General features: G+C 35.0%; 1 protein-coding gene across 2 annotated transcripts in view; it reads right to left on the reverse strand.

Moving 5' to 3' along the window:
• LONP2 (lon peptidase 2, peroxisomal) overlaps positions 1 to 22,893 on the reverse strand; it is a 147,676-nt gene that overhangs the window by 40,988 nt on the left and 83,795 nt on the right. For both annotated transcript variants that reach the window (XM_044664171.1, XM_044664170.1), the window contains 2 exons: positions 21,750 to 21,876; positions 7,281 to 7,414 (listed from right to left, as the gene is read on the reverse strand). In XM_044664171.1, the coding sequence (XP_044520106.1) occupies positions 7,281 to 7,414; positions 21,750 to 21,876 (261 nt within the window). The remainder of the gene's footprint in view (positions 1 to 7,280; positions 7,415 to 21,749; positions 21,877 to 22,893) is intronic.

The following is a 22,893-nucleotide window of genomic DNA, read 5'->3' on the forward strand; positions in this document are numbered from 1 at the left end:
ATGAGTACATTTCAAAGTACAGCTCCCAAAGGAGAATCAGAATAGAACTTAGGGACAGAGAGAACAATTGCCAATCTAGGTCACACTGATGGTCCAGTCAGGCCAGGATTCAACTGCCAGCAGAAAATCCAAGGAATGTTCCATGGTGGGGGTGGGGTATTGTTCCTCACCAATATCTACCTTGAAGGTTTAGCATAGCCCAGATCTTTTGCATAGCCATAAGCAGTTTATCAATCTGTCCAAATCTTCTGTGAATCTATTTACATTTGTTACTTATTTTGCTTGGGTTATTTACTATGGCTACACTGCCCTTTCTTCTATACTTCTTCTTTCTTCAGGAAAGTCTTTCCTGATATCTCTAGTTGATAAGTTACTCCCCCGCCTCCAACCTACCGGACCTCACTTCTCTCTCTAAAGTACTAAATGTGTTATGCTGTGTACTACAACTATCAGTGTAGGTTTTATACTCTGAACTAAACTGTAAATTCCATGGGGGTAAGGGTCTCGTCTTCTCCATCTTCATGCCTTCCCCAATGCCCTCTATTAACAGCAGCCACCTAAAAATGCCTTTTGTATTGTTGTCAGCTATACTACCTTTTTAATAACATCTCAGTTAATAACTTACTTAGCAGATTCCCCTTTTATTTGGTAACACAGATCTTGATAGAGATAGCTCAAGGACCTTGACTCCAAAAGTGTTAGAAATGGCAATGCTCTTCTCCAACTGCCCATCTTTTCTACAATGTTCCCAGCTCAAGCACCATGGTCATTGCTGACAGAAGCAGTCACCTTAGGCAACTTTCCTCACTGCTGATCAACTGCCACTGCAGGGAGGGTAAGCCTAAGAACTCTGGGAATAGCAGTGACCCCCACAAGACCAACCCTGTTTCCAGCTAAGCCCTGGCAGCCATCATCCAGGGAATCAACACTTAAGGAAATGAAGCCCGGCAACAGCTTCTGTGGGTGGTACAGCCAAGACTTCCTCAACAACCACAGCTACGGAAGATCTGGAAGAAGTTCTTGTCACCAAAGTCCTTGACACTGACAAATGATTCAGTGTCAGAAATGGATATGACTTTATAAGAAATGACATTAAAGAAGAGGTCTGACTTTCTAGACTATGGGACCTTTCCATTTGACTTGCAGCTGATACCTTTCATATACACTATTTCTTTCATTAGGAATGTGAGTTCCTTAAAAGTAGAGATTGTCTTGAATTTCTATTTAAATTCCCCAGTGCTTAACACAGGCCTTTGTACAAAATAAATGCTCATACATTTATTCAATATCCATGGGACATTACCTGTGACAATCTCTATAGAGCATAAGAAGGCACTATGTAATGAGTGTTAGACTTGGAGAGATCTGGGTTCAGATTTAGCCTTTGAATTTCACGAATTATGATGTTTAGCAAATCATTTAACTTGAGTAGGTTTCATTTATAAAATGGGGAATATACTTGCCAGACCCCTCTCAGAGAGTAAGTCCTCTGAAAATCTTAATGCGTTATTACATAATCATAAATTGTTTTCACTGAGAGTCAAAGATTCAAACTAAAACAAACAAGAGTGCTGAAACTATAGCTCTATGGTAACAGTAGAATCAGGTATCTGGATTCCTGCCTGGGATCTGATCAGGAATATTTTAAATACTAAAATTTTCCTCTGATACATTATCTTGGCATGGCCCTAGGTTTCTGAAGGCTAAACAAAACTTTAGATTGCAAGTTCTGGCAGGTCCTGCTGAAAAGTTTTTAAGCATATGTCCAACAAACGACTATCACCCAAGAACCATCCCAACAAACTTCAAAGAGTGCTGGCCACCATGGCTGCAGTAGCCCACAAAGACCATGTATCAGGGGTGGAAGGATTGTGATTTGTCTTGGCAGAAGGAATATCCCAGGTGAAACCACAGATCTTTGAAGTTTTGAAACAGGTATTCCTAATACATGTGTAGTTGAAAAATTTAATGTTTTTGAATCCTGTGGGGGTAACTACCACATACAGAAATAGGCAAGTGTGCAAAAACATGTATAATAGAGAAAGCACTTAGGTCCTCAGCAAAAAACTAGTTTAGAGCAGAATAAAAGTTCAACTACATACATTTTTACCTTGACATCTAGGATAGCACAGAAAGCGGAAAAGTAACAAAAAATACATTTAGGGAATATTGAAAAATCACATGGCTGTTTTCAAAGTACAAATGTAGCAAATAACTGCCATATTTTAAAGGAAAGTATACATAGACTATAAATGTTTCTCTTCTAGCACAGATTAACTAAAAGCCCCACCTGCCTTTTAGACTGCCTTTCATTATTCAGTTAGCCTCCTGCCAGTAAAGACCCCACAAACACAAAGACAACCGTTCATAGCTCAGGGCTTTTGGGCCTACTCCAAATGGGTTGACAACCCAAAATACTAGCGTTTCTGCTGGTTTTGAAGCCCATGGCCTGCAATTACTTCCCTTTCTGGCAGTAACCCTAAGTCCAGCACTAATTTTAACATTATAAATAACCCCCTTACTGTATTACTTGAACTTTCTAATACAGCTCCCTTTTGTTCTGTATTCTCATAGTAAATAATCCACTTCATAATAAAAGAATTTCAGCTATTAAGGTCCATTTTAACTTTGTGGCAAGAAAATCTTTCCTATATAGAATTTTTTGTTTTCTGAAAAATTTCTCTAAAGTTTGAGATTAAAGTACTGTGGATCTCAATGAAGAAATATTATAATTATTTTATCCATACATGACAAGCAAAGGTTTGTTCTAAAGAAAGATTTTTATTGAAAAACAAGTATGAGAAAAAAAATCTAACAAGGGCCTGAATTTCTTATTTATTCTTTTTAGTGTTTTCATACTATTGTAGGTGACAGAAGTCATTTAGTCCATCCTCTGGCCTCTACAATTAAAGTCATTCTGAACCAATAAATAGGAATCTATTCTAATTCAAAAGACCTTCAGTAAAAAGTATTGCACAATCTCAGAAACTTATTCTAAATATTGTAACTAAACCTAGGTATTCTGATCTACAAAAAACATGCAGGAAAAGACAGTCAAAACATTTTTCTAAAATGTTGCCAGGAAAACTGTTAAATCCTCACAGGGTACACAAGCTGTTGGAGCTAGTAATTGTCTATTTGTGGATTGGCTTTAAATAGCGAATATGATTACAGCCCTTATTAAAAACATATGCAAAATAAATTAATGTATGTTTAAACATTATACAATGCAGTTTATGGCTATGGGAAAGTTCTTTTAGTTGTAGCCTACTGAATATAAATAACATGGTGAAGTAGATAAAGAGTTGGGCTTAGAATCTGGAACACTTGAGTTCAAATACTTCTGACTTATACTAGGTATGTGTGATCCTAGGCAAGTTACTAAAACTCTCAGTGCCCTAAGTGACAAAATTAAATTGTAAAGCTATATCTCCATTTGTGGAGAGAGTTACTTATTAGGAACAATAATTATAATGGAGGTAAGGGAGGAAGGGAGCAGGGATGTATGTGTATAAATGGATATAGGAGCAGCAGAACATAATGACAGAAAGCTTGCCTCCAAGACAGGAAAACTTGGGTTCCACATTTACCTTTGACACAAACTTGTTTTGTGATTGTAAGCAAGTATTCACACCATCTGAATATTTTAAAGAACTTCAATTTTATAGTTGGTTAGACTTTCCATATAAATGGAAAGCAGACAAAATACAATAGGTTTTCCAAAGGTTTTGGAATGCAGTCAGGAGACACATCATTAGAATCTACTACTAAGATAGATACCTGTCCCCAGGCCTGCCTCAGCTTTCTCCTAGTTCAAGTCCTAATTAATATTGGTCATTTAGGACCTAACTGAAGTGAGAGGGGAGGCAAGGCTGAGGTTTAAAAAAGAAAGCAGGAGTCATAAAAGTAGATCCTTTCGAATTGACTTTTATTAGTTCTACAAATACATTGACTTCAGTATCTTGAGAAATCAACAAAGTATGAGGGCAGCTGGGTGGCTCACTGGATTGAGAGCCAAGCCTGGAGATGGGAGGTCCTAGGTTCGAATCTGGCCTCAGATACTTCATACTTCCTTGCTGTGTAATCCTGAGCAAATCACTTAACCCCCATTGCCTAGCCTTTATCACCCTTCTGCCTTGGAACCAATACACAGTATTGATTCCAAGATGGAAGGTAAGGGTTTTTTAAAAAAAAAATAAATCAACAAAGTACACATAAAATGGTGAGAATTGTGACAATAAAAAATGTTCAGGGCAGCTGGGTAGCTCAGTGGATTGAGAGCCAGGCCTAGAGACAGGAGGTCCTAGGTTCAAATCTGGCTTCAGACACTTCCCAGCTGTGTGACCCTGGGCAAGTCACTTGACCCCCATTGCCTACCCTTACCAATCTTCCACCTATAAGTCAATACACAGAAGTTAAGGGTTTAAAATTAAAAAAAAAAACAAAAACATAAAAAAAAATGTTCAAACTCAAGTATTTTTGAATCCATTTATAAAGCCCATCAGAATATGGATTTCCTTCAAAGATTTAAAAATATCTTTATAGATGTGATTTTAACTCAATAACAATAAAAATGTATAAATCTTGCTTAGCATTTCACTCATGATACACTAATTTGGAACATCAACATTCATAATAAGCAACTATGAAAATATTTTGACAATTCCTCTAAAGACCAAGAAATCACATTTTATGAATTGTTGGTGAAACAATTCAGTTAAAAAACTCATTCCTCTTAGGATGTGAAATGAGAATAGTTTTTATGAAGTGAGTTTTACTAGCTCCATATGTGAACAATAAACAGCTGGGAAAAAGCTTTTTTTTTTTTTTTTTGGCTAGACTTGGCTATTTCAGCAGCTTCTATGTTGGGATTCACCTTCATACCAATGAAATGCAAGAAAGAAGAATGCTCTTTCCTTAAAGTGGCAATGGGATGATACTGCCAGGTCTGAGAAGCAGCAAAAAAGAGTAAAGTAAGAATCACAAAACTGAGAACACTTCTGCTTGTGGAGAGAGACAACTAGAAAGAATCAGGAACAGCTGGCAAACCCTCCATAGCAAAATCTAACTGGAAAGATATAACTAGTTATATTCATAAGATAAAATGACCCAGGAGCTTATGGAGACCAGCTACCCTATATTTGAGAACCAAAGGGATGATCCTGGCACTAAGTATGCAGGTGATTTCAAGAGGATAATACATCAAGAAAAGGCAATCTTTGGAAAGCCCATGTTTTTAGCCACTGTCTGCAATGCCAAAGTAGGGTGGGTGGGAAATCATAGAAGTTGTCCTCCATGTTGTAAGCCTCAAAAAAGTTGAAAATGTACTAAAAAACCTGATCTGACAGCTTTATCATCTAGTTTGCTTTAAACTGAATAATGTCCTCCTAAGGTAACATAAGAGCTACTTTACCCAGGCCTCTTCTATTAAGGCATCTCAATAATCATGATAAAAGATAAGGCCCTTGTGACAACTACTAAGAATCCCAAACAAAATTACATTTTTAAAATGATCAGATTTTTGACATCACAAATTTAAAGAGCTGGCTCTTATTAGGTAAGATGGGTAAGACAGTCCAGATAAATTCCCACAGCGATTTCCAACTTTAATTAGCTTTAATTTACTCTGTGCCAATAATATAATATAATAGCTAAAATTTATACAGTAATTTAAAGTTTGCAAAGCAGTATATGCATGTGTGTGTAAATTAAAGCATATGAATGTAACACATACACACACATTCCTCCCAATCTGCCAAAAGCACGGACCTCTGCAAATGAACAGGTAATTCATTAGTACAGTATATTTACTATGAATATTCAACAAATACTTCACAAAATAACTTCTGGGGAAAAAAGGAATTCAAAATTAATGCTGTGTCCCCTCCCTCAGCTATTCTGATACTATACAACTACAACATGTAGGAAAAGGGTATTTTTGTAGATTTTGATATTAAGATTATTAACAAAATAAAATAGATATACAATAACTAATGGGGACTAACAAGTTGTGATCTAGATGAACAATTTTATAGTTTTATAGATTTTATCCTTAGGGTTTAAAACAAATCTCATTGAATATAAAAACTGTTGTTAATTTGCTGGATGACCTAAAAGGCATACTGTTCTTTTTTTTCCCATCCCATCTAATTTCAGAATAATCTGGTTTGGAAGAAGGCTAAAGAGGTAGCCATTTTGAAAACAAAGGCTGAAAACAATTATTGTATCATTAAATGGCAAATAAGAAGAATACAAAGAAACAAAAATACAGATCCAAAAAATACTTTCTAAAACTACATAAGTAAATACAATTAAATGCTAAGAAAACAATCTAAATACAATGGATGACATTTGTATTACCTTTGCTAAAGTATAAACAGACAGTTACTTTCTTTTAACAAAGGATACATTATGAAAGGGTAAAATTACATTCTTTTACTTAACTGTCTGGGGGGAGCATATACTTGGATCATATACTTTTTGTATCTGCTAGATGTGTTAAAACAAATTTTATTTATTAAGTGAAGAAAAGAAAAAAAGTTTTGATAAGGAAAAGTTTCTATCTTAGAATCAATACTGTATATTGGTTCCAAGGCAGAAGAGCAAAAAGGGCTGGGCAATGGGGGTTAAGCGACTTGCCTAGGGTCACACAGCTAGAAGTGTCTGAGGCCAGATTTAATCCAGGACCTCCTGTCTCTAGGATTTACTCTCAATCCAGTTATAAGTTGTTAGTTATCCCTTGTAGAATATCAAGTTTATAGATGTAGATGTAGAACATCATTTATAAAATCAAGTAGAAATTATGATCAACTACAAAAAGAAAAAGAATCATGTAACTATAGTAAAGTTACTCTTAGGTAAAGAGATCCTCTCTAGAAAACTAGGAAGCATGAGTTTTAATGGATCCCAGCACAAAATTTGCCATCTTGTGATTATTGAGGACAAATTTAGTCATAAGGGTCAAAAGGATACAATGAATTATTATTACCTCTACACAGAAGAATTGATTTTACAAATCTAGAAATGTAGTGGGTCCCTTTTAAAGCCTGAGCACTTTGCTCTGTTCTAACAAAGTTCAAAATACAAAATGAAACTTTCTGCAGTTTCAAAAATAAACTCACCTTTAGTTCCAAAGGTTTTTCTTGATAAGATGGCAGCTTATTGCTCCTTTCATTACTCTAAAGATGGTATGTGCATGCTTCCTGCTCCACCCAGACAAGGCATTATTGGGACATTCCCCCAAGGTCTATGGGTCCTTTTTAAGCTCAGAGGACACTGACCTTCACCCTCTGTGCCCTCCGTGCGCTCCAGCTTTGTGTCTTTGTGCTGCCCTTCAGCCACTTTCACAGCCACTGCTCGGCAAATGGCACCAAATTTTCGGTCCAGAGAACGAACGCCAGCCTCTCTGGTATACCTGGGACAGGAAGAAAACACTTCCCTTTAGAGGAGCACTACCCCAATATCTTTTTGCTTCAGTTGGTGTCATTTGCAAAAATGCAAACAGGTTCTCTAGGCCTACTTGTAAAATAACAAAGGATGATAATACTTAGATTCTCAGGCAGCAAGTGGTACAGTGGACTGAATGCAGGGCCTGAAATTTGGAAGACTTGAGTTCAAATCTAGACTTACCTTTTTTAGTTGTGTGACCCTGAACAAGTCACAGGCAAGTCTGCCTTTTCTATAAAATGAGGATAATAAGAGCACTTCCCCTGCAGGAGTACTGTGAGAATCAAATGAGATAATATTTGTAAAGCACACAGCACAGTGCCTGGTACATAGCAGGAGATATATAAATGCTTGTCTTTTCCCTTTATGTTTAATGTGCAAATTATTGGGGCTATTATTACTTCCTAGGTTGAAATTTCTTTATGTTCCTTGTTAAAAATCTTACAAAAATTTTTTTCAGATAAGTTTTTTTAAACATTTATTAATATTCATTTTTAACCTGTTTACATGCTTCATACCCCTACTTTCCCCTTCACCCCCCTGCTCTCCCCTCACCCATGGTCGACGCACATTTCCACTGGTTGTAACATGTGTTCTTGTTTAGGGCCTATTTCCAAATTGTTCTTAGTTGCATTGGTGTGGTAGTTTTGAGTCTACATCCCCAATCATGTCCCCCTCAACCCATGCATTCAAGCAATTGATTATCTTCTATGTTTCCTCTCCTGCAGATCTTCCTCTGAATGTGGGTAGCGTTTTTTACCATAAATCCCTCATAGCTGTCTTGTGTCATTGCATTGCTGCTGGTGCGGAAGTCCATTACATTCAATTTTACCACAGTATATCAATCTCTGTGTACAATGTTCTTCTGGCTCTGCTCCTTTCACTCTGCATCAGTTCCTGGAGGTCTCTCCACTTCACCTGGAACTCCTCCAGTTTATTATTCCTTTTAGCACAATAGTATTCCATCACCAGCATATACCACAATTTGTTCAGCCATTCCCCAATTGAAGAGCATACCCTCCTTTTCCAGTTCTTTGCCACCACAAAAAGAGCAGCTATAAATATTTTCGTACAAGTCTGTTTATCTATGATCTCTTTGGGGTACAAACCCAACAATGGTGTGGATGGATTAAAGGATGGATTAATAGCCCTTTGAGCATAATTCCAAATTGACAGGCAGAATGGTTGGATCATTTCACAACTCCACCAGCAATGCATTAATGTCCCAATTTTGCCACATCCCCTCCAGCATTCATTACTCTCCCCTTCTTTCATTTTAGCCAATCTGCTAGGTGTGAGGTGGTACCTCAGAGTTGTTTTGATTAGCATTTCTCTAATTATTAGAGATTTGGAACACTTTCTCATGTGCTTATTGATACTTTTGATTTCTTTACCTGAGAATTGCCTATTCATGTCTCTTGCCCATTTTTCAATTGGGGAGTGGCTTGATTTTTTATACAATTGATTTAACTCCTTGTATATTTGAGTAAATAGACCCCTGTCAGAGTTTTTTGTTATAAAGATTTTTTCCCAATTTGTTGTTTCCCTTCTGATTTTGACTACATTGTTTTTGTTTGTACAAAAGCTTTTTAGCTTGAAATAATCAAAATAATTTAATTTACATTTTGTAATTTTCTCTAACTCTTGCTTGGTTTTAAAATCTTTCCTTTCCCAGAGATCTGATAGGTATACTATTTTGTGTTCACTTAGCTTATTTATAGTTTCCCTCTTTATATTCAGGTCATTCACCCATTCTGAATTTATCTTGGTGTAGGGTGTGAGATGTTGATCTAAACCTAATCTTTCCCATATTGTTTTTCATATTTCCCAGCAGTTTTTGTCAAATAGTGGATTCATGTCCCAAAAGTTGGGCTCTTTGGGTTTATCATACACTGTCTTGCTGACATCATTAACCCCAAGTCTATTCCACTGATCCTCCCTCCTATCTCTTAGCCAGTACCATATTGTTTTGATGACTGCTGCTTTATAGTATAGTTTAATATCTGGAACTGTTAGGCCCCCTTCCTTCACATTTTTTTCATCATTTCCCTTGATATTCTTGATCTTTTGTTATTCCAAATGAAATTTGTTATAGTTTTTCCTAATTCAGTAAAGAAGTTTTTTGGTAATTTGATAGGTATGGCACTAAATAGGTAAATTAATTTGGGTAGAACGTTCATTTTTATTATGTTAGCTCATCCTACCCATGAACAGTTAATGGCTTTCCAATTGTTGAGATCCAGTTTTATTTGTTTGGAAAGTGTTTTGTAGTTGTTTTCGTATAATAGCTGTGTTTGTTTTGGTAGATAGATTCCCAGGTATTTTATATTGTCTAGGGTGATTTTAAATGGTGTTTCTCTTTCTACCTCTTGCTGCTCTAATGTGTTGGAAATATATAGAAATGCTGATGATTTATGTGCATTCATTTTGTATCCTGCCACTTTGCTAAAGTTGTTGATTATTTCTACTAGCCTCTTAGTTGATTCTCTAGGATTTTTTAAGTATACCATCATATCATCTGCCAAGAGTGATAGCTTAGTCTCCTCATTACCTATTTTGATACCTTCAATTTCTTTTTCTTCTCTAATCGCTATTGCTAGTGTTTCTAGTACTATGTTGAATAATAGAGGTGATAATGGGCATCCTTGTTTTACTCCTGATCTTATTGGGAAGGCTTCTAATTTATCCCCATTGCATATAATGCTTGTTGATGGTTTTAGGTATATATTGTTTATTACTTTTAGGAAAGGTCCTTCTATTCCTATACTTTTCAATGTTTTCAATAGGAATGGATGCTGTATTTTGTCAAAGGCTTTTTCAGCATCTATTGAGATAATCATGTGATTTTTGTTTGTTACTGTTGATATGGTCAATTATTTGGATGGTTTTCCTAATGTTGAACCATCAGATAAGTTTTTGGTAGGAACTTTTTTCCTTCAGTTTACTATAGATTATTGTGTACAATTACCTTATATTTAATCATTAATTCTTGGTTCTTCAACTATATTGTCAAAATAAATAAGACCACATAAAAAAGGTTTTTGGTTAACCTTTTTGATATTTTAAAAGTTAAAACCATACTTTTTCATTTAAGAGGAAAGAAATCAGTATTTCTAGATACATTAATGTTTGGGAGATTATTTCCTCCCTAAAAATATTAGGAAAATGAAGTTCTTTATTCACCAATGCATTATGGTAGTTGTGACAAACATTCAAATTTTCACCAGTACCCCAGCATATATTTATGCTGCTCATGCCCATTCCCTAGATTTGTAATGAGACTTGCTGAGGCATGAAGGGATGCCAAACATGCAACATTTTTATGAGAAGAGAAACCAAAGTATTCCAGGCCATCTTTCAAGAGATGGTACATGTGCCTCAAATGCTTTTGCCTTAGTACAATTATACCCAGAATCACTGAGCTAAAAGACTTTAAAGAGCTCTCCTAGTTGATTGTGGTCTCAAATTTGAGATGAATTTGAACAGGTAACTAAGAATCAAGTGTAGATTTAGCTGGGGGAGGGGGGGCAAAGGACAAAACAAGACATAGTAAAGGAAAAGAATAATGGACATAGTCAGCAACATAACTTTAGACTTTAGGAAAGCAAACTTTAAAAAGTACAGGGAAAAACAGACCCAGCCAATAGCTAAAGATTCTAATGGGGAATGTGGTTCAACAAGGAAGAAAATATCCAAAAGTAAAATTGGGACTATAAAATCACATATGATCCCAATGAAGAAGAAAAGAAAAAGGCATCTCTAATGAAGTTCAGTATTAAAAGGATATACACATTTCCTCTTCTAGGAGCTAAGATGGTAGAGTAAGGAACATTCCAAACTTGCCCAAACCCCTCAAAACAAGCACAAACACATATACAAAATTGCTTCAAAAAGAATTCAGGAGCAGTAGAATCAACCAAAGTCAGGGTGAAACAGTATTCCAACCCAAGTCAATGTAAAAGAACAGCAAGAAAGGCTTGTTTCACTGGAGTAATAGGGGAAAGCAGTCCACTGCAAAAGGTTCCTGGGGGGAATCCTCAGCAGAAGAAGTGTCCCTTTGCAAACACAATCAGGGGAACTGGCATCTTGGAAGTAGAATTCAGCTCAAGTCAGTTCAAATACCACTTATAGGAATCAAGGGACAATACTCCCTTTACCTAGGAACAGAGCTAAACTTCTACACTGAGGCAAGGACAAAAAAAAGGGGCTAAAAAATGAGCAAAAGTCAAAGAAATAAACTGATAGTAGAAAGTTACTTTAGTGACAAGGAAGATCAAAATACAAACTCAGAAGAGGGCAACAATGCCAAAATGGAAACATATAAAGCCTCAAAGGAAAGTGTGAAAGGGTGTCAGCCCAAAAATAATTTTTGGAAAAACTTGGAAAAAAACTTATAAATTCAAATGAGAGGTAGAAGAGAAAATGAGAAAAGAAATGAGGGAAAGAGTTGCTAGCTTGGTAAAATACACACAAAAACTTACTGAAAAAAGTAACTCCCCCTAAACTAGAAATGGCTAAGCAGAAAAGGAGGTGCAAAAATCCATTGAAGAAAACAGCTTCTTTAAAATAAAATTGGTCAAATGAAAAAAGAAGTACAAAAGCTCAAGTGATGAAAATAACATCCTAAAAATTGGCAAGTGGAAGCTAATGATTCTATAAGAACAGAGGAAACAATAAAAACAAATTCAAAAGAATGAAAAAAGAGAAGAAAATCTGAAATGTCTCATTGAATAGATCAAGGAGGGATAACCTAAAAATCACTGGACTACTTGAAAGTCACAATCAAAAAAAGAGTTGACACCACAGTGCAAGAAATCAAAAGAGAAAAATTGTCCTAATATTCTCAAACTAAGGGAGAAAAATAGAAATTAAAGGAATTCATTGATCACCTTCATGAAAAAGATCCCAAAATTAAAACTTCCAGGAATCTTAAAGCCAAATTCCAGAACTTTCAGGCCAAGAACAATAAAAATATCATGGAGTCATAGTCTAGTTTACATAGGACTTAAAAGCTTCTACATTAAAGGACCAGAGGATTGTGGGATGTGATATTCCATAAAGCAAAAGATTAAGAATTATAACCAAGAATCACCTATCCAGAGAAACTGAACATAATACTCCTGGAGAAGAAATGGATATTTAATGAAATAAAGGACTTTTGAGCATTCCTGACAAAATGATCAGGAAATGCAATGCTCAAATGTAACACTCAAAAATAACAGAAAAAGATAAACAGAAAAGAGAAAATTTAAGAGATTTGATGGAGTTAAACTAATTCCATTTCTACATGGGAAGATGATAACTAGGATACTTAAAATATCTATGATAGGAGACAAAATTTGAGGTACTTAAAGTACCTAACATATTTATGGTACTTAAGAACTTTATAACTAATAGGCCAGGGAGGCAAATTTGATGGGATAACATCCAAAAAAATCAAAATTAAGGGGTGAAAAAGGGGAACACACTGGAAACAGAGCAAAGGAGAGAGATGGGGGTAAATACACATGAAGAGGTTCATAAGAGTCAATATGGTGGAGAGGAAGATGTGGGAGTGGCAGGTAATGCTTGAATCTTATTCTCATTGGCATTGGCTCAAAGTTGGAATAACATCTATACTTAGGCAGCTATAGAAATCTATATTACCCCTATGGGAAGTAGAAGGGGAGGGGAAACAAGAGAAGAAAGAAAAAAAAGGAGAGTAAATTGAGGGAGATGGTGCTCGTCCAGGAAAAATATTTGTGAACAAGGAAAGGCTGAAAAGAGAAAGAGAGAAGGGTAAGTGGGGTGGAAAATAAGATGCAGGGAAACACAGAGTTAGTACTCATAACTGTGAATATGAAGAGACAAACTCACCCATAATATGGAAGAGGACAGTAGAGTGGATTAAAAAACCAGAATCTCATAGAGAGACATACACATAGTAAAGGTAGAGCAGAGTATGTTACTTTAAAAAGGAGAAGTAGTGATCATACTGTTAAATAAAACAAAAGTAAAAATTGATGGAATTAAAAGAGATAAGGAAATTATAACTTGATAAAAGGTACCACAGGCAATGAAATGAAAACTATACTAAACATAAAAGTGCCAAATGGCAAAGCATCCAAATTCATAAGTAAGAAACAACATGTTATAAGGAGGAAATAGAAAGTATAACTATAATTGTGGGGGACCTTAATCATCTCCTCTCTGAACTACATAACTCCAACCAAAAAAATAAATATGAGAGAGATTAAGGAGGTAAATAAATTTTAGGAAAGTTAGATATAATAAACCTCTGGAAAAAATTGAATAGGAATAGAAAGAAATAAAATCTTTTCCTCAGCAGTATATGGCACTTTCATAAAAACTGACCATTTATAACAGGGTATAAAAATCTCATAACCAAATGCCGAAAAGCATAAATACTAAATGCATCCTTTCAGATCATTATGCTATTAAAAATTACATTCAACAAAGGGCTCCAGAAAGAAAAACTAAAAATTAACTGCAAACTAAATGATCTTATCCTAAAGAATGAATGGGTCAAAGAACAAATCATAGAAACAACCAACAATTTCATTGAAGAAAATGACAATCAGGAGACAACATATCAAAATTTATAGGACACAGTCAAAGCAGTACATAAGGGAAAATTTATATCTCTAAATGCTTACATCAATAAGATAAAGAACAATATGGTATGCAACTAAAATAACAAGAAAAATAAATTAAAAATCCCCAACTAAACACTAAATTGGATATCCTGAAAATCAAAGGAGATATTAATAAAACTGAAAGTAAAAAAAAATCATTGAACTAGTAAGGAGATGGTTTTATGAAAAAAAACCCCAACCATTAAAATAGATAAAACAGTGGTTAACTTGGAGAAAATCAAGTTACCAGCACCAAAAATGAAAAGGGTGAATTAACAATTAGTAAAGGGGAAATCAAAACAATTATTAGGCATTATTTTGTACAATCTGACTATTTAAATAAGACAGGTGAATGTTTAAAAAATATAAATTGCCCAAATTAATAGAAGAAGAAATAGAATACTTAAAACAGTGCCATCTCAGAAAAAGAAATTGAACAATCATCAATGAATTCCCTCAGAAAAAAATCCCCTGGGTCAGATGGATTCACAAGTGAACTCTACCAAACATTCAAAGAACAATTACTACCAGTACTATATAAACTATTTGGAAAAATGGCTAAAGAAGGAATTCTACTAAATTTCTTTTATGACATTAATATGCTGTGGATACCAAAGAAAGAAAACGATTGACTAATTTCTCAAATGAATTTTGATGCAAAAAGTTTAAATAAAATATTAGCAAAAAAATTATAGCAATTAGCATAAGGATCATATGCTATGGTTTTATACCAGGTATACAAGGATTGTTTACTATTATGAAAAGTATCAGTTTACTCAACCATATCAATAACAAAATAACAAAAATATACAAATTACAAAACCAAAAGAATCTATGTGATCATCTTGATAGAAGCAGAAAAAGTTTCTGATGAAATACAGTACCAATTCCTATTAAAAACACTAGAGAACATTGGAAAAAAAGGAGCTTTCCTTAAAATGATAACTTGCATCTACCTAAAACCTTCAACAAGCATTATCTGTATTGGGAATAAGCTAAAAGCTTTCCTGATAAAATTAGAGTTCATGAAGTAAGGATGTCCATCATCACCACTACTATTCAATATTGTACTAGAAATGCTAGCTATAGCAAGAAGAGAAGAAAAAAAATTTGTGAAGGATTAGAATAGGCAATGAGGAAAAAAAAAGTTATCACTCTTTATAGATGATGTGATGGTATACTTACAGAATCCTAGAATCAACCAAAAAACGAATAGAAACAACAACTTTAGCAAAGTTGTAGGATATAAAAAATAACCTCCCCCCAAATCACCAGTATTTCTATATTCTACCAACAAAGTCAAACAGTAAGAAATAGAAAGAGAAATTCCATTCAAGATAACTATAGACAATATAAAATACCTTGGAGTCTACCTGCCAAGCCAAATCTATGAACTATTTGAACACAACACTTTTCACACAATAAAGTTAGATCTAAACGACTGGAAAAACGTTAATTGCTTATGGATAGGCTGAGTCAATATAATAAAAATGATAATGCTTCTCAGTGCCATACCACTACAAAATTTATTTAGAAGAATAAAGGCTCAGGAATATCAAGGGAATTAATAAAAAAAAAGGTGAAAGAAGTTGGCTTAGGAATATCAGACATCAAATTGTATTATAAGTTAATAATCATCAAAACAATCTGGTATTGTCTAAGAAATATAGTGGATCACTGGAATAAATTAGGTACTTAACACAATAATAAATGAGCAGAGTAACCCAGTGTTTGATAAACCCAAAGATTTGGATTTTTGGGAGAACTCACTATTTGACAAAAACTTGTGGGAACACTGGAAAAACAGTAGAGCAGAAACTAAGCATTGACCAAAACATGCCATTTACTAAGATAAATTAAAAACAGATAAATGATTTAGAAAGAAAGGATAATATCTTCAACAAATTAGAGAAGTGCAGAATAATCTACCTGTGAGATATATGGATAAAGGAAGAATTTATGATCAAACAAGACAAAGAGAACATTATTATATGTAAAATGGATGATTTTGATTACATAAATTTAGAGATTCTGCACAAACAAAACCAATACAGCCAAGATTAAGAGGGAAACAGAAAACTGGGGGGAAATTTTTATGGCCAGTGTCTCTGAGAAAGGCCTCATTTCTCAAGTACTTAGAAAATGGAGTAAAATTTATAAGAATACAAAGTATTTTATAGCCAAATTCCAGAACTCCCAGGTCAAGAAGAAAATGTTTCAAGCGGCCAAAATGAAACAATTCAAATATTGTGAAGCCATAGTTAGGATAACCTAAGATTTAGCAGCTTCTACATTAAAGAATTAGAGTACCTGAAATATGATATCCAGAGGGCAAAGGAACTAGGACTTTAACCAAGAATCACTTACTCTGCAAAACTGAGCATATCTTTCAAGGAGGAAAAAAATGGGTATTCAATGAAATAGAGGACTTTCAAACATTCTTGATGAAAAGAGTAGAGCGGAATAGAAAATTTTACTCTCAAATACAAGACTCAAGAGAAGCATAAAAAGGTAAACAGGAAGGAGAAATCAAAAGGTATTCAATAAGGGTAAATTGTGTACATACCTATATATGTAAGATGATTTTTATAACTCCTAAGAACTTTATTAGGACAATTAGAAGGAGTATACATAGAAAAAGGGCATGGGTATGAGTGGAATATTATAGGATGATATAAAAAAAGATAAAATTAAGGCATGAAAAAAAGGAATGCATTGGAAGAAGAAGGAAAGGAAAAACAGAATGGAGAAAATTATACCACATAAAAGAGGAATCAAAGAACTTTCAAAATAGAGGAGAAGATAGGGGTGATAGGGAGAGGAGCAAGAGAACTTTATGCTCTCATTAGAGCTGGCTCAATGAGAAACATACACAATCAATTGGTTTTAGAAATTTATTTTACCTTAAAAAGGAAAGTAGGAGGGGAAAAGGATAAGAGAAGGGATGGGTAGTAGTGATAGACAAGAGGGAAAATTGGGAGGTGTGTTGGTCAGAAACTTAACAGGAGGAAATAGGATGGAAAGTAATACACAGTAATCATAATGGTGCAAAATGTTTTTACAAGTTATTCTGTTAAAGGTCTCATTTCTCAAATACATAGAGAAATGAGTCAAATGTAGAAGAATACAAGTCATTCTCCAATTGATACATGGTCAAAGAATATGAACAGGCAAATGTCAGACAAAGTAATTAAAGCTTTCTATAGTTATGCAAAAAATGCTCCAAATCACTATTAATTAGAGAAATTCAAATTGAAATAACTCTGAGGTACCACTCCATACCTTTCAGATTGGCTATTAGAGAGAAAAGGAAAATGACAAAACTTAAGAGGGGATATGGGAAAACTGAGATACTAACACACTGTTGGGAAAGCTGAGAACTGATTCAACCATTCTAGGGAACAATTTGGATCTATGCCCAAAGGGGTATAAAACAGTACATGTCCTTTAACCCAGCAATACCATCATTTGGTTTTTATCCCAAAGAGATAAAAAACGAAAAGGGGAAGGACCTATATTTACAACACTATTTAAATCAGCTCTTTTTGTGGGGACAAAGAACTGGAAAGCAAGGGGATTCCCATCAATTTTGGAATGGCTATACTATGTGATTGTAATTTATACTATATGTTATACTATATGATTGTAATAGAAAACTATTTTGCTATTAGGAATGGTGAGCAGGAGGATCTCAGAAAAACCTGGAAAGACATACTGAAGCAGAGTGAAATATGCCAAACCAGGAGAACATTGTACACAGAGACAGCAATACTGTATAATGAACAACTAAGAACAACTTAGCTATCCTCAGCAATACAATGACCTAAAACAATCCCAAAGAACTCATAATAAAAAATGTCATCTGCTTCCAGAGAAAGAAATGATGGAGTCTGAATCTAGATCAAAGCAAACTTTTTTCACTTTCTTAAATATTTTTTGTTCAAAAGATTAATATGGAAAAATGTTTTACATGCATGATTGCACATGTAATATCTATATGAGACTGCTTGCCATCTGGGGAGAGAACTCAAGACTAAAATTTCTTTTAAAATGTTGGAAACTGCTTTTACATGTATTTGGGGAAAAAAATCAAATTAGAATTTAAAAACAATTTTAAAAAAGAACACAAAGTATTCCCCAATTGACAAATGGTCAAAGGATATGACAGGCAGTTCTCAAAGAAATTAAAAGTACACACACACACACACACACACACACACACACACACACACACACACACATATATTTAGGAGAGATGGGAAGAAGGGATATATGACTAATCATAACTATGAAAGAGTGAAATCATAAGAATCATAATAGGAAAGTTAAGGCCAAAAATGACCTGAAGTTTCTTAAAGAAAATGCTAAGGAAACAAAAAAAGCTAGATTTGAAGTGAGAATACAGAAAAGACTGGCCCACTGCTTGGAAAAGATAATGCATTATTAACAGAAAACAGAAAAAAAGCAAAACTATAAAATTTATATTTTACTATTATCTTCTCCATTTAGGAGAATGATAGATAAGTTGGAATGATTATACCAAACATTATTGAAGAGTAAAGCGATAGTAGAATGATAAATTTAGACTTGGAAGGGACCTCATTTTATAGAAGAGTAATGTGTGATACAGAATAGAGGGTAACTTGCCAAGATTCACAAAGTCAGTGAGATGGTCTTGGAGTCAAGACTTCCCAAATCCAAGTCTGGTTCTCTGTCTATTTTTCCTAGGTACCTCTGGTACCATTCATATTTATTTATTTATTCCTTCATTCATTCATTTACTTATATCCTTACCATCTGTCTTAGTACTAATTCTAAGACAGAAAAGCAGTGAAGGCTAAACAATTGGAGTTAAGTGATTTGCCCAGGGTCACATAGTCAGGACGTATCTGAGGCTCGTGTCCTCCTGATTCCAGGTCTGGCACTCTATCCATTGTGCTATCTAGCTGCCCCCCATTCATTTTAAGTAAAGTAATGTTGGAGGGATCCCCAAGGGAAGGATTATGCAAAGATGTAGACAAAAGTCAAGTAGAATGAGAAGGTGTAAAGCTTAAAATTTTTTTTACTGGAGGAGAAAATACCAACTGTGATAAAATGACAAATCCATCTTTAAAAATCTGGAGGAAGGTGTCTGATAACATGTTGCTTCCTATTCAATATTTTTATCTATAACCTTGTTGAAAACAGAAAAGATGCTCAGCTATTTATAATTGACATACATTTGTGAAGGACAACTAATATATTGGAGGACTGAACCTTTGATTTCATAGATATGTGAAACTCCCAAATGAGAAAACTCCCTCTACCAATGCAGGCCAGCACCTTAGAGTAGAGATTTTAACCTAGGTTGGCCTATCTCTGAAGCTGCCTCCCTCATATGGGTTAAAAAGGGTTAAATATGTAAATCCAAAATGGTGTAAGGTTATACAAATAAAGCATTTGAAACAAGTGAAGGAATAGTTTGACCATACTCTGCTCTGGTTAGACCACATCTAAAATATCATGTTCACTTTTGAGTACCACATTTTAAGATGGACAATGACAAATTGGAATTTGTTTGGGTCACTAGAAAGAACAGTGAGATCTTTATAAATCCTGCGGTGATAAACCATGGGTGAGAAAAGCTGGTGCCATGATAACCTGATGTCTTAAAATACCTGATGGGCTTTCATCAGAAGATTCGTAGACATTATCATTTAAGAAGGTAGAACTAAAAGGAGGCAGATCTTGACTCAACATGAGGAAAAACTTTCTAAAATTTACAGCAATTCAAAAAAGAAATACCTTGTGTTCATACCCACACATAAAATCCCTAACACCCCCACCCACAAACTAAATTTCTGCTACTAGAAGTTCTTGAGCAGGAGCTGGACGACTACTTCCTAGACATGTTCAAGGGAGTTCCAGTATTAAGTGGAGATTGAGTTAAATGACCTATGAAGTTCTTTCTAATCCTAAGATTATAATATGTCCCCCCAAATTTAGGAAATTCAAATCCTATTATTCTTTATCAGTCAGTAAGCATTTAATAAGTGGTTACTATGTCCAAGATATTGTGTTAATAAGTATGTGGGAATGAAAAGAAAGGCAACACCCATCCCCCAAACCCAAAATCAAACAACCAGTCCCTGTCCTGAAGGAGCTTACACTCTAACAGGAGGAAACACATGAAAATAACTAGGTATGTTCCACATCAGGTAATTAATTGAATATCTCAAATGTGTCCAAGGTGCTATACGTCTACATTCTGGGTTTGCTTTTTTGAAAGAAGTTAACTATTGAGAGAAATTTCCAATAAATACAGTGTCAAATGATCTATGACTGAAGTTGTACCCACAATCAAAAGTGATTACTTAACTTTCCCCAAAGGAAGTAATTAAGAAATGCTTTACACACAGTGATTATGCTTGCTAGCAAGGAAGGGATATATACTCACATCTCTCATCACCCTCATTTTAGAGACAGGGAAGCTGAAAGAGTGGTTATATGACTTGCTAAACCAAAGCACCACTGGTATTCTCCATCACCACAGCACTACTGGAAGACTCACTTAGGAAATATCTAGTTTCTTAGGAATGGCAAGATTCACAAAGCACTTTCTCAAAACAGGGCATGAAAAAATGAAGGTCCTAGCTCAGGCTCAGTCTTATTGCTTCTTAGATGAGTTCAAATATATACTCTCTACATGAACTAGAAAACATTTCCATAACAGGGATGCTTTAGATGAAAAGGCAGGCTGACTGGCCAAACTATTTGGAAAGCAAAAGGCTCCAAATGTAGAAGAAACTTTTCACATAATTTGAGACAGCAATTACTGGAAAAAAAAAGGCTGCATGATGAGTGCCTGGCAGTCTGACAGCTTGCTGGGTGATGCAATGGATCTGTAACAGTGAGCCAGGCAAGCTATAAGAGGCTACTGTCGATATAAACTCTCTTTGGAGAGTTCCATTTTCCATCCAAACAGGCAATCTATAAATCAGACTAAGGAATTCACTTCTCAGACAATTTAAGTACTGTTTGCCACAGACCTAAGCACCTGGCAACAAACTGAAAACTACCTCCTACCCTGGTCTAATGCAAATTCATAAGAGCAATACTCTTACAAGGGCTTTTTTTCTCCTCCTCTTTTTCCTCTATCACCAACCCCCTCTGCCCATCGTCTTTTCAAAGTCTATCAGAGAAGTGATGATGTTGAGTAATCAAAATCTGATGTCTTAAGATATACATTTCTTAACAGGATCCTCTAGTTTTCAAGAGAAAAAATAGGTAAATCAAATCAATGTCCTCATCAGAAGCTCCAAAGAATGATCCACAATAAATGGCTGTGCTTTGGAAAGCATGGAATATAACAATGGCCTTATTCAAGAATTAGGGTCCAAAATTACATTCTGCATGGTTGGTTTTTGTGGTTTGATTTCTTCCACTGCAACTGCAGAATAAATGAAACCCCATTTTAAACTCCAGTCTCTTACCTGTGGAAAGATCCCCGAAAAATTCTTCCTATAAATTTCTGCCTCATACTAATGCCTATATAAAACAAACAGCTGATGAAACAGCTCTCCAGTTGTTACTCTGAAAGTGGAGTAATGGAAGCCGTGGGTTTTCACTGAAATCATATCCTTTTCAGGTGCAAAAATACGAATGAATATTGGTACAAAGTATGTTTACCTGGTGATGATGTCAAGAGTGGTAACTTGAGGGATCTGAATTTGCTGAGGTGTTAACCCATGCTGTTCCAACTGCTTAGGGATCAGGTGCCTATGGGCAATTTCTATCTTCTCTTCCTGTGTATACCCTGCAAAAGGAATGAGCTTGTTTGGTATCAGCCCACACATAGCACATGTACGGTGCATAGTTTTCAATGTATTCAACAGGACTGCAAAACCAAAATAGTGTTAAACACAGAAAAAACTATTTCATAGGATCAAACCAACAGAATATTTAGAATTAGAATGGATCTCAGAGCCCGTTTACTACAGCTTCCTCATTTTAAAAATGACTGATCCCAAAAGATTAAGTGGCTTTGCCAAAAGTCCTATAGGTTATATAAGCTGAAGAAATAGAACATCAACTGAGGTGCCCTGACTCCAGTTCTAATGTTCTCTCTACATACTATGCTGGAGGACTTTTAAAAATTTTATCATTTACCTTGAGAGTAAAGAAATTTAAGTCTCTGAACCACATGCTGCAATTTCCAACTTTCCAACATTTAACAACTTTGCCAAATGCTGTATGGCTGCTATTTGAATAACAAATTTATCAAAGTAGAAGAAAGTCCCAAGAAGAAAATAGTGGATAATTCGCTCTTCTTCTTGTATATCTTTTCTATCATTTATATTAGAATGGTTAACATCATTTATTGCTTATTTGACAAAACTCCATAAAAATAAAACCATGAACTCCAAATAAATACTGAATTCTAAGTAAAGGAGGTATGAGTATACATGGGTTGCAGATGGGACTTTGACTCCTATGAATTGTTTCAAACTCAGCCCCTAAGACAAAGACAAAGTCAGAGTCTATTCCAAGACCCTAACTAGGCAAATGTAAACTGTAGCCAAAACCCCAAACAAAACAACCCACCAAACTAAGAAAACCTCACTTAATACTTTAAAATGCTAAATGTTCTTGAAATTAATAAATACAAAAGGGAATTCAGGGCAAGTTGTCTTGAAATGAGCTTTGCTATTCTATAGAATGCATACTCCTGAAAGATTACAAAAATTATGTTGAGCATCAGTGAATACAAATTTACACTGCCCTTCAAAGCCTGTAAGATGAAGTTCTCCTTGAACCAAAGAACTCCTTCATC

This window comes from Gracilinanus agilis, chromosome 2 (genome assembly GCF_016433145.1).
Source record: "Gracilinanus agilis isolate LMUSP501 chromosome 2, AgileGrace, whole genome shotgun sequence".
NCBI lineage: Eukaryota > Metazoa > Chordata > Mammalia > Didelphimorphia > Didelphidae > Gracilinanus > Gracilinanus agilis.